Genomic DNA, 12,512 nt, shown 5'->3' with positions numbered 1-12,512 from the left:
TTGAACATATCTTGATAATGTCAATCACAATTATTTGATAAAAATCTTGCTGGGCATCACTTTCTGCCTTAAAAGCCTTCCCATCACATACTCCATGCATGCTGGTCTACTTTGCCTGATTAGTATGTCATTGCTTTCACTAATCTTTGCACCTTTCATGCTTGGCTTAGTAATTTCATTTTCTCACGAAATACAGTTTATGTTGTACACATGCATCCCATAACATGTAGATAATGGAGTTTCCTTTTTTGAATGTTATTGTTTGTGTGGATAATACTGCTCTTAGAGATTAGATCTACCAGAGAAATAAAGCATTTTCTTGTGCACACAGTATACTTCGAAAAAAATGTTTGGACTATGCAACTTTTTCTTTTGTTTATGGAACACCTTTTCCTTTATGAGAAAAAGAAACAATGGGCTAGTTGCGTAATGTTAATCAGTTGCAGATTCCATGAGACCAGGAGTGGCATGAAAGAAGGAAAGATATGGTAGAAATGCCATTAATTAACACATAATTACAACACACGTATATTGTAGATATACTCAAGATAATTTTCTAAAATAAATTCTAAAATGTGTGTGGTGCAAAACAAGGAGTAAGATATTTGATAAAAGGAGAAATACTTAAAAAAGGTTTTGATGGAAGAGGATATTATTTTTTGGGAAAATAGTTTGTCCTTTTAAATGATCTAAGTTATGTCATTTTATCCATTTATAACTGTGTATTCCGAGAAGTACATAGTTATAATATTAAAGTTATATCTTTTTTTTCTCTCATAAGAAAGTGTCGGCTGAACACACTTGTTTATACTAATAACACCTCTTTAACCAATAGCTAGGATTATGATTTATGCCAACACATTTTTCATCTAAAGGCTATAAGTATTTCTCTTGAATTTTCTATAATCTCTTAATCTAAATATTTATTATGGTAGGTGCTGCTAATCTCGAGAATTCTCCTATAGTAGTTTAGAGTAGATTATTTTAGATTTTGGGTTAAACAACTCCTGAAGATATTTAGATCAAATAACTATAAGTCCAACGAATCAAAATCAAGATTATTATTTAACACATGATAAAACCTTGATAGAACTATTGATATTTTTATCACTGGATGTGGAAATTATATGTTTGATTCATGTAATCGTCTCTTGCAAAAGCTTTTTTGCAGCACTATGGTGTCTTTTTTTTTTTTAATATGTAGTGTAGATAGCTCGTAAGTAATAGACATCTCACTAATAATTTGAATCGGATAATGACAAAAGTATATGATTGGATATGTAGTTTACAATTTGCAACCTTAGTTTCATAAAAAAAAAAAGACTTTAATAAAGTGATACTACCCATATTTATGAATAGGAGTTAACATTGGCCAAGAAAAAACAAATTAATGACACTATTTTCCCCCCCAATTTGCTGAAAGGCAAAGCAAAAGGTTTGAACAAATAGTACGTAAGCGCACTATGCCAACATTGTGTTCCTTGCCTAGGTGTCAACTGAGGAATTTCAACAAAAACAACAGTATCAGTCACGATGCTATGACAGTGAAACTTTGACCCCAGAAATCCAATGAACTATTGCAACTGGGTTTAACGGACGGAGTCCAGCTATGATTTTAAAATGTTAAGTTTGTATTTAAATGTGTCAGTCTGATTAAGTTTGTTATTTATTATAAATATAATTATCGGCATGTAGCATGACTTATTTACAAAAAATAAAAGCTTGTTTAAAAAAAATAAGACAACAAAAATTTATCCAAACAGAATATACAATCAACAACACTAGTAATTCCATAAATATTCATAAATTCAATGTATATCCAAACAACATAATATAAAACAAAATTATTCAAAAAGCCTGTGTAACCAATAAAATGAGATGAAATGAATTGAGGAGAAAAAGAAAACTATTACAAAATAGTATAAAATAATAATAATAATAATATACTAAGCCAGCCTGAGAAGCTCTAAGACCGAGCTTTTGAATTGGAGCCTAAGGCCTTTTTATTTTGCCAACAATCAATTTTAGGCATGTAAGCTCAGACTTTCACGAGCCGAGCCAAAGGTCCCTAGTTAGTTTAGCACCCCTAATTGCAAGTAGTGTTTTAAAACTTCAGTTGGTTATCGACTCAGTTGAGGTATTGGGTTACTGAGTCAGTAATTCAATCGAATTTAACTGGATTCAACTTGATTTTAAAATAATATAAAATAAATATTAAATTATGAACATTATAAGTAATAAATAAAAGTGGTCTGGCCTTTCTATCCTCAAACAAGAGGACTCGCAAAATGTATATATTTTATATAATTTAACATAAAATCGAATCAACACTGGTTGAACTCGGTTTTGGTCCGGTAAAAATTCAGGTCAACCGATTCGAATGAATAACCAATCTGATTCCTATCTCGAACCTGTGAGGACATCGGGTTACCGAAACTTAGGTCGATCCAGGTTTTAAAACATTGATTGCAATTTGCAAGGGATTATTGGGAGGACAAATTCTAGAAAAACACTCACTTTATATTTATTTATTTATATTATTATTATTCTAGACCTACTGAGCTCCATTTAAGGGTCACTTCTCTATATCCCTGAACTAAGACTTTAAATCAATGTTATTAAAATCGGCCCAGTCAATGACCCGGTCGAGGTACTGGGTCACTGGTTCAACCAGTGGATCACTAGTTAAACCGCGTGAGCCGGTGATTATATATAAATCTATAATTTATATTAAAAATTTATAAATATATTCAAATAGCTGAAAAAAATAATATAAATTCTAAATATTTTAATATAAAAAATAATAAATTATACATTATTGTCTAATAAAGGATCAAACAAATACATAATGCTTGTTATATTGGTGTTTCAGGCTCGGTAAACGACATCTCTAACTATCAAATCAAAATTCTCTGCATAGTGCATAATTGAGATAATATTAAGATTGTAGATACATAACTTATGTAAGTCAATAAATAACAGATTACTCAAATATGTCAATTATGATTTTTTTTTGAAAAACTTTTTTTTTGAAAATATTTTTTTTTAAAACCCGGGCTGTGTCACCCGTTAATCGGCCGGGTCACCGGTTTTTTCACCAAAACCGATCGGGTCGCACCGGGTCATACCGAACCTGAAACTTAACTGATCCAATATAATAACCGGACTGGTCAAATAATCAGTTCATCGAGTTCCGATCGACCCGGCCGGTCCGGTGCGATTTAAATCATCATATAGAGGATTTTATTTCCTTGCAACAGGGCACCTCACATATAGGGAAATATTTAATATGCTATAGGACTACTCAATGATTTGGTGCTCCCTCTCACAACACTACTTTTTTCTTTTCTTTTTTACCCTTGCTATTTTTCTTCTTTTCCAATTTTACCGTTCCATTTACACTGAAAGACCACTTAAAAAATGGTGGTCCCGGGCCAGAATAAATTCTCTCCATATAGACATAGAGCGGGTGTGCTTGCCTTGCGCACATAATGGGGTCCATTGGACAAAATGCTTATGGCTCTCTCCTACTCATGATTAGGAAATCTTCCACCTATAAATACCCCCTTCAACTATTAAAGAAACACATTGAATACATTGATTTATGAGCTGTTAATGTCCTTAACACCATTCTCCTTCTCTCAACTCCCACCTAAGACACTTAGGGTGACTTTTACCACATAATTTTGGTTTATACCATGTTTCTTTGAATACTATTATATTGAGATACTTCACTCTATCAAGCAGAACAAATCTAATATCACCATCCAACATTTCACCTATAAATTTGTTCTATGAATATAAAATAAATCTGAACTGTTGAGTTCACAAAGTAAATATAAATGACGTTTATATGAAAATTAATTCAATGAACAATGTTATGACTTATGAACACATTACTTGGCAATTTTAAATAAACACGTAGTCTGTCCCCCCACTGTGTGACTAATTCCCCACTTCAGTTTGTCATAATAATTAAACAAAGTGGTGTCCATCTCATTGAAGCACCAACATTAAAGAGAGAAAGAGGTATGCATGGCGATGTTATCTTCTATCTTTTCATTGGGTAGTTTGGAAAAGTATCGATTTTTTGAATGTACCCATGTACTCATCACATTTTCCCTGTTTATTTATCCTCCCACTTGGTCTTTAGCTTAACATATTTTTACTCCTCAGTGTAATGATGCACATTGAGCATATAGTACACTTCCAATGTGGTTGTGACTAGTCAACTCTCAAACTTTGGTATAGGACAGTGATGATGGAGTCAGCTGGTGTTAAGGCATTAGTAAATTTCAAAAAATTTCTTTAAAAAATATGATACAATTTAATATTGGTTGAATTTTTAAACAATACAGTCTTGACACTTGCTAAATTCTACTTGATTGAGTCTTTTGGTACTGACTGATTTTTTTTTCTAGCTCGGCCACTCATATACTTATTAGGAAAATGATCCGTTTATAATTTTTTTTATAAATTATACTAAGTATGACTAATCATACATTTTTTTGTTGAAGTATGACCGGTCATACTTAGTGTAATTTATAAATAAAAAAGTTTGTAAATATAACTTTCCTCTACTTATTATAAGAAAAAATTAAAGGTTGGATTTGAAAGGCAATTTACTGAAGTTATAAAAATGGCTAATCATAAAGAAGATAACGGACATTATGATAGCACAAAAAGGCAGCCACACCATATCGGAATCTTTTTTATTTTTATTTTTTCAGCTTGATGCTGATGGAGTAGGACATTCATTTTTATACCGAAAATGCTTATTATATATTTACTTTTTGATTCCTCGTATATGCATAGGTCACAAAAAGGTTCAACAATAATAAAATGATAAAAACTGCAAGGGTGTGACATGATGTGTCATTTGTGCACATAGCATTATTCATTTATATACCTCATTACTAGCTAATAGATCGTTCTTATATATATGCACAAAGAAGGAGTAACCTTCCAAAATCCCAATTGGCTACCATTAATTCAAGCTTCTAGTAATTGAAGCACATAGAAACACTGTAACGCCCGGCGGATTTAAGAATTAATGATTTTCTCTATACACTAACATGAGATTTTTCAGCGTATTTTATCCTCACTCGCACACTTCTTGGAAAAACTTCCCAGGAAGTCATCCATAACAAAATTGCTCCAAGTTAAGCATGCTTAACTATGGAGTTCTTCTATTTTGGGCTATCGAAAAGTAGATGCATCTTGTTAGTATAGATAGTACTAATTAATTCTTATAAGCTATCCCCAACTGTACAGTCTCATACCTGCACAGTCTTTGAAATCACTTTATTTCGGTGTCGATTCGATTCATTCATGTATCCCGTTAGAAGTCAAGAGTCGCTCCTTATCTGTGTCCTTTCGCACTCATTCAGTAATTTCATTAAGTAAAAAGTATAAAATCTAGAAATAGAATTAAAATAGAATTAGATTACCTGTCCGATCTATACCTTTTCAACTTTCGTTAGCGCTTGGGATGTTATTGTTGGGAAATTCGTTCCCTCAAACTCCAATGTCAAGCAGGTCCAGGGGAAGCCCGTGGCGGGGAACCACCACCAATGAGCTAAGGCTACACCAACCGTAGCAAGTGGATCCGACACCATGTCTCAACCCAAAACCTTAAGGCATTGGGTTCATGGGTCCTTTCACTTATACACTCTTCACTTAGCTCATTACCAACCAATGTGGGACTCATCACACTTGAATATCTCAACAATCTCCCCCTCAAGTGTGAAACCCACCATTGGTATGCTCCCCCTCAACCGAGTACCCGAAGCGCAAAGTACTCGACCCGCCTCCTAGCCAATCACTAGGCTAGCTCGAGCCCAATCCGGCTCTGATACCACTGTTGGGAAATTCGTTCCCTCAAACTCCAATGTCAAGCGGGTCCAGGGGAAGCCCGTGGCGGGGAACCACCACCAATGAGCTGAGGCTACACCAACCGTAGCAAGTGGATCCGACACCATGTCTCAACCCAAAACCTTAAGGCATTGGGTTCATGGGTCCTTTCACTTATACACTCTTCACTTAGCTCATTACCAACCAATGTGGGACTCATCACACTTGAATATCTCAACAATTAAGAGACAAATTAATATAACTCACAATGTTTGAAGAGGGAATACAATTTCATAAACTGACTCAAACTTAATATAAACTAGAAACTAAAACTGAAAAACATAACATTAAGAGACACATTACACCCAAATAAACTCTAACTTAATGACTCATTATACTACCCAAAACTGACCCATTATGATACCGTTAAGACTCATCAAACAACTTTAGTGCAGCACATGGCCGTTACATCAAACTTAAAAGACCATTGAATTTTCTAACGGACAAAAACAAAGAGACTCTAACATTCCCTCCCTTAAACTGATGTTCTTGAAAAATTCAGTTTACTCCAAATCCTTTGACTTTCTCCATGGAACATATGCCAAGTAATCCCCTGAGCTTTTGAAACGCAACATATTTGAGAGGCTTCGTAAACAAATCAGCAACTTGATCCTCACTTCTACAAAAAATAAGATCAATTATACCAGCCTTTGTAAGATCCCTTAAGAAATGATACTTCACATCTATATGTTTGCTTCTCCCATGTAAAATTGGATTCTTTGACAATTTAATTGCAGAATTATTGTCACAATAAATTAAAGTTGCTCCTTCTTGCTTGAAGTGAAGTTCTTCAAGAATTCTCCTTAGCCAAATGGCTTGGCATGCACAAGCTGTAGCAGCAACAAATTCAGCTTCTGTGCTTGACAAAGTGACAATTGGTTGCTTTTTCGATGCCCAAGAAATAGCACCTGTACCAATCATAAAAACATAACCTGATGTGCTCTTCCTGTCATCTTGATCTCCTGCATAATCACTGTCAGTAAATCCCACTAAATCAGATTTTACACCCTTCTTGTAAAATATCCCGAAAGTTCTTGTTCCTTGCAAGTAGCGAAGGATTCTCTTGGCAGCCAACAAATGTATTTCTGTAGGATTTTCCATATACCTGCTAATTAAACTCACAGAATACATTATGTCTGGTCTTGTTGCAGTGAGATACATCAAACTTCCCACAATTTGTTTGTAGAAGGTGCTGTCAACCTTCTTTCCTCCATGATCTTTATGTAACTTCAAGCCACATTCAACTGGTGTGTGCACAGGATTACAATCCTTCATCTGAAACCTGTCTAGAATATCTTCCACATATTTATTTTGAGAAATAAAAATTCCATCACTTGATTGTGCTACACTTATGCCAAGAAAGTAATGCATCATACCAAGATCAGTCATTTCAAACTCATTCATCATAGACTTCTTAAATTCTTCAAACATAACATCACAATTTCCAGTGAATATAAGATCATCTACATATAAGCAAACAATAAGCATTTTTCCTTCATCACCATTCTTAACAGTGGTATCAGAGCCAAAGGTTTGGCTGGGCCGGGTATTTAGAGATGGTGATATTTCAAGGCCTCCGCAGAAGGCTAGTGTGACTCCAATACTTAAAGAAAAAAGACTTCCGCAGAAGTTGCCCTTAAGGGGGAGCATAATGTTGGGTCTCATACTTGAGGGGAAGATGTTGGAAGTATTCAAGTATGAGTTATAAAGAAGTATCACATCGACTAGACATAGACCAAGTGATGACTATATAAGTGCAAAAAGACCCATAAACCTACAGCCTTAAGGTTTTGGGTTAAAATGTGGTGTCGGCCCACTTATTGTGGTTTATCGCTTGGCCCATGGATGTATCCCTTGCAATGGGTTTTGGGCTCCCCCATACCATTCCCAACAGTTATATGCCCACCAACTTTAGCCTGTTTCGTCCTCAAATCATACCGTTTTGGAAGAGAGGCACGGTACCGCTTTCTTTACATTAAACACATGGAACTCACTTAATTTGTATAGTTCTGCGTATACTTTACATGTAGCTAGTGTACTATATAATTTTTTTTTTCATGTGGAATATTCCAGTCACTTGAATTATATAGCATCGTTATGTGAACACTATCATGTTTCATGGTTTATCATATTAATATGCTATATTCTCCATTGGATTACGTGGATCAGGAAGTGGCATTGGACGTGTCAAGCATGCATAAGTCTCGTGTCAAGCAAGAGTAAACTACGAGATAAGAGAGTGTTTCACAGAATCCACCTGATGCTATACACACACGATTTGTTTGATCCCTTGTGGGACCTCGGTAACGCAATTATAACATCAATTTAAAACTGAAAGTGCGCTTTAACTATTGCACTTATCTTGTGACAAATAATATAATATATATAGTTATGAAACAAAGCAAATAACGTTGTATAGCTATATATGTATAATACAATCTCCAAAGCTATTTATAGCTAAGCCTTGAGGGTTCAAACAGGGAAGAAAAGTGGTGCTGTTGTTTGGTGTTTGGTTTTTGATAGTGGTGGGGATGAATCCACAGTGATTTGTGATTGAAAAGGCCAAAAAAAAGAACATGAGAAAGCAGAACTCACTCTGGTTTATATTCTTGTTTTCCTCTTTCCTGTGGCTCATTTAGTAAACTTCAGAGTGAAGGATTGGTTTGGTTGCTTCATTTTTAGGTGCATTTGGTGTCTCTTTCTTTTGAGTTATGGCCGGTGGACAGAGACTCCAGAAGCTCAACAAGTCATGCATTCTCCTCATAGGTATAAACATGTTTATATATCTCTGCTTTCCCATTTTCAACCATGTTGCACATGAATTTGCTCAAGATTTTAAGCACACGGTTGTTGTAAAAGGGGAGTATCTTAATGTCACTTATGATTTTGTCTCCTATGTGCATCTTAATGACCATCTTTTGAGAACAATTGAAAAGAAAAGAAAAGAATTTTAGTTTTACTTGTTTTGGTGTACTTTGACAGCCATTGCAGGTATAGAGAGGTTTGCATTTAAGGGGGTAGCATCCAATTTGGTAACTTACTTAACTGATGTTGTGAACTTAAGCAATTCATCTGCAGCAAAGATGGTTAACAGTTGGGTTGGATTCACCTCCATAATGCCATTGCTGGTGGCACCTATTGCTGATGCTTATTGGCACAAATATTCCACCATCATGGTGACATCTTTCCTCTATGTTATGGTGAGTCATCCTCCACAAATTTACTTTCCCTCTTTTACATATATATATATATATAAATATATATTTAGAAAATTATATCCCTTACTTTTTACTTGGAGTTTTGTTTACAAATTAAAAATTAGTTATATATTGGAACTTTCCCATACTTCTTTCGGTTCTCTTTCCTCTTAACTTTATTGTCCACTTTGGAATTTAGATAGGACTCATACATGTGGCTTGTAATTTAGCATCCTTACTTTGTGTGTAACATTATTAGGATATCCATTAAGTTTGTTGGAGTCTGAGTCATAAGCACTCTTCTTATTTGAGGATACTGGGGATTGATGTTCTGGAAGATTTAGGATGCACCTCTTAATTAATGAGCATTTCACCTTGTGTGTCAACCATAATGCCACGTGTTTAGCCACCTTTCCAAGTCAGATTCTACACTCTGAGAGCTTTTTCGGTATCACGATAGTACCTACATTTTTTCCAAATTAGTAAACAATCAGGACTTAAAAAGGAAAATATACAAAAATGAATGAATTCAAATAATATGAAAATTTTCTTATTTGGAAAAAAGGAGTATCGAATTCGGTACTAGTATTAAAAGAAGTTCCCTGCACTCCACCAGAATATCCATCCAAATGTTGATTAAAAAAGAAAATTGATAGAAAGGTGGTAGATAATAATATCCATGTCACCATCCCAAAAGCTTCTCAAAAATTGATACACATAAAGAATCTTGTTGTATTCTTCCACAAGTTGGAAATAAATAATTTTCATGCTACCTTCGCAGTAGTGATTCAAAAATTGGTATACATGCAAAAACTTGAGTGCTTAATTAGAAGGTTATCATTGTCTATGTCATCTTAAATTTGTTCTTATCTTTGAAATCGCAACCTCTTTGGCAGAGACCTATTTCTGAATAGAACTGTTATGCCAAAAAAAAATTAAAAATGGACTGATGGTATGCAGCTTCATTGAAGTAATTCAAGTAAAGTTGTCACCAAATCTATACAATACAATTAATAGAAGGCAATGATGCATTTGTATTTATAAAAACTGTTTATTTCTGATTATAGGGAAGCTACCTTGCTGATAAAAATAGTTGTTGCATGATAATGTTCTTCATGTGAAATTATTTTGTGCCTTAACCATTATGTGTGTAAGTTTCTTGCACGGAAATTCATATTCTTTTGTAAGAAGTTGAACAAAAGGATAATATGAAAACCGTCCATGTCTTACTTTACTTTTGAGAAAAAGTATATCTCTTCTCCTTTTCAAATTAATAAATTAAGCACTAAAGCACCCCATGCTAGAAGGAGATCAATATTGATAAAATGTTATTTACCAAGTATAAAGATATGGCACCATGATTGTGATGTCTATATGATCTGAAAAATTCATGTCTATAAGGTAATTTATTCACCAACAAAAAAGAAAAGAATAGGTAAAACCAAATTAGACTGATTTTTGAGCTGTTGATTTCTTCTTATGCATATGATTATCAGTTAACTCTATGCTGTTGGTAACACTTTGTGAGTGCTTCTGTTAGTCAATTTGAATTTTCCTTGTTTTCTTCACAAGTTAACAATATTTTCATTTGTGTTCTCTTCTTAGGGACTAGCAGCATTGACAACAACAGCACTGGCAAGGTCATGGCATCACAGAAACAGAACAATGTCTTCTTCATTTCTCTCTTTGTCTCTCTATTTAATTTCATTAGGCCAAGGTGGATATAACCCATCTCTGCAAGCCTTTGGAGCAGATCAACTTGTTGATGAGGAAGAATTGCCTTGTAGCAAAGATGAAAAAAGTTCCAACAAAAAAACTATATTCTTCCAGTGGTGGTATTTTGGCATTTGTAGTGGAAGTCTATTGGGTGTTACAGTCATGTCCTACATCCAAGATACCTTTGGTTGGGTGTTAGGTTTTGCAATCCCAGCAATTTCAATGGCTCTATCTATTTCAATTTTCTCTTGTGGAAGCCCTATATATTTATACAAACATCATGATGACTGTCAAGATAAGAAGCCCTTCATGGACATATTTCAATCTATAAAAGCATCTGCATTGAAATGCTTCCATTGTAGTATTACCCTACCAAATGTCAAGTCTGAAGTTGTGGAGATGGAGTAAGTTCCACTTTCACATAAAGAAAGTTAAGTTTACTATAGCTTATGCAAAGTACTTACATTAGAATATTTGTTTTTCTTGTGATATACAGGCTTCAAGAGAGACCCCTTTGTCCTGAAAACTTGGAAAGCCTTAAGGATTTGGATAAGAATCCTAAAAGTAGCATGTATCTGCTTGCAACAAATGCCAAGGTTGTGATGCGGCTCTTTCCCATATGGACAATGCTTCTCATGTTTGCAGTGATTTTTCAGCAGCCTGCAACTTTTTTCACAAAACAAGGCATGACAATGAAGAGGAACATTGGAGAAAATTTCAAGATCCCACCAGCCACACTCCAAAGTGCTATAACATTGTCCATAATACTATTGATGCCATTATATGACAAAATTTTTATACCAATTACTAAGGTGATTACACGTCAGGACAAAGGTATAAATGTAATGCAAAGGATGGGAATTGGAATGGTTCTCTCAATCATAGCAATGGTTATTGCAGCTCTAGTTGAAATGAGAAGGCTTGAGATTGGTAGGCAAATGAGAACTTCAGGATCACAGTCAGAAACAGTGCCTCTAAGCATTTTCTGGTTGCTACCACAGTACATTCTTCTTGGCATTTCAGACATTTTCACAGTTGTTGGTATGCAAGAGTTCTTCTATGGTGAAGTTCCCACAAAAATGAGAACAATGGGAATTGCCTTGTATACAAGTGTTTTTGGGGTTGGAAGTTTTTTGAGTGCACTTTTGATTACACTAGTTGAAGTGTACACAAATTCAAAAGGAATACCAAGTTGGTTCTCTGATGATATGGCTGAAGCACACTTGGACCATTACTATTGGCTTCTAGCCTGGTTAAGTGTAGTGTGCTTGATATTGTATGCACTTTTATGTAAATATTATCACTGTAGCAGTGATTCAGATAGTGAAAAATGAGCTTTTTGTTTTTTTTTTTTACCTTCACTTTCCTCTCTGTTATTTTGTCTTGACTTCTGCCTTTCCTTTAGGCTGAAGATTGTTGAACTACTTGACCTGATCTTGAATAATAGTATTTATATGATGTATATATTTTTATTTTTCCTAAGAGTGAAAAACTTAATATATAAAAGTAAAAAAACTGACAAGATATTTTTGACAAAATGATATAAAATAATGGATGTTTTAATATATAATAATGGGAAAAGTGTGTGTCATTTTAAAGGATGTAAAGTTGTGTAATTTTAAGTTAGAGAAAGAAATAGATCACGAGGGAGAGAGAGTGGACAAAAAAAAATAAAGGTGTGGGTAG

The 12,512-nt window shown here is 34.4% G+C and overlaps 2 protein-coding genes across 3 annotated transcripts; one reads left to right on the top strand and one right to left on the bottom strand.

Annotated features, from left to right (window-relative positions):
• Window positions 1-6,411: 6,411 nt before the first annotated feature.
• LOC133308900 (uncharacterized mitochondrial protein AtMg00810-like) lies at window positions 6,412-7,401 on the bottom strand. The gene has a single exon (XM_061509636.1). The coding sequence runs from the start codon at window positions 7,399-7,401 to the stop codon at window positions 6,412-6,414; it is 990 nt and encodes a 329-aa protein (XP_061365620.1).
• Window positions 7,402-8,374: 973 nt separating this feature from the next.
• On the top strand, window positions 8,375-12,252 carry LOC133308909 (protein NRT1/ PTR FAMILY 5.8). 2 transcript variants are annotated; one of them, XM_061509647.1, is made up of 5 exons: window positions 8,402-8,512; window positions 8,596-8,679; window positions 8,896-9,113; window positions 10,716-11,230; window positions 11,323-12,252. In XM_061509647.1, exons 2-5 carry the CDS (start codon window positions 8,625-8,627, stop codon window positions 12,158-12,160), a joined length of 1,626 nt encoding a protein of 541 aa, XP_061365631.1. In that variant the 5' UTR covers window positions 8,402-8,512; window positions 8,596-8,624; the 3' UTR covers window positions 12,161-12,252. The 2 variants fall into 2 exon arrangements, with proteins under 2 accessions (XP_061365630.1, XP_061365631.1); XM_061509646.1 differs by having other exon boundaries at window positions 8,375-8,679.
• Window positions 12,253-12,512: the final 260 nt, after the last annotated feature.

This window comes from Gastrolobium bilobum, unplaced genomic scaffold, assembly GCF_033153095.1.
Source record: "Gastrolobium bilobum isolate Gb01-03AN ecotype WA unplaced genomic scaffold, APGP_CSIRO_Gbil_v1 utg5203, whole genome shotgun sequence".
Taxonomy (NCBI): domain Eukaryota; kingdom Viridiplantae; phylum Streptophyta; class Magnoliopsida; order Fabales; family Fabaceae; genus Gastrolobium; species Gastrolobium bilobum.
This window is presented reverse-complemented; position numbering and strand designations above follow the sequence as displayed.

What these genes read in the sequence shown, in the direction of transcription:
- LOC133308900 (XM_061509636.1), bottom strand. Translation starts at nt 7,401, where the DNA reads ATGCTTATTGTTTGCTTATATGTAGATGATCTTATATTCACTGGAAAT.
- LOC133308909 (XM_061509646.1), top strand. Translation starts at nt 8,625, where the DNA reads ATGGCCGGTGGACAGAGACTCCAGAAGCTCAACAAGTCATGCATTCTC. An exon ending in GTCATGCATTCTCCTCATAG is followed by an intron (nt 8,680 to 8,895) that starts GTATAAACATGT and finishes GTACTTTGACAG; the next exon opens with CCATTGCAGGTATAGAGAGG. An exon ending in TCTGAAGTTGTGGAGATGGA is followed by an intron (nt 11,231 to 11,322) that starts GTAAGTTCCACT and finishes TGTGATATACAG; the next exon opens with GCTTCAAGAGAGACCCCTTT.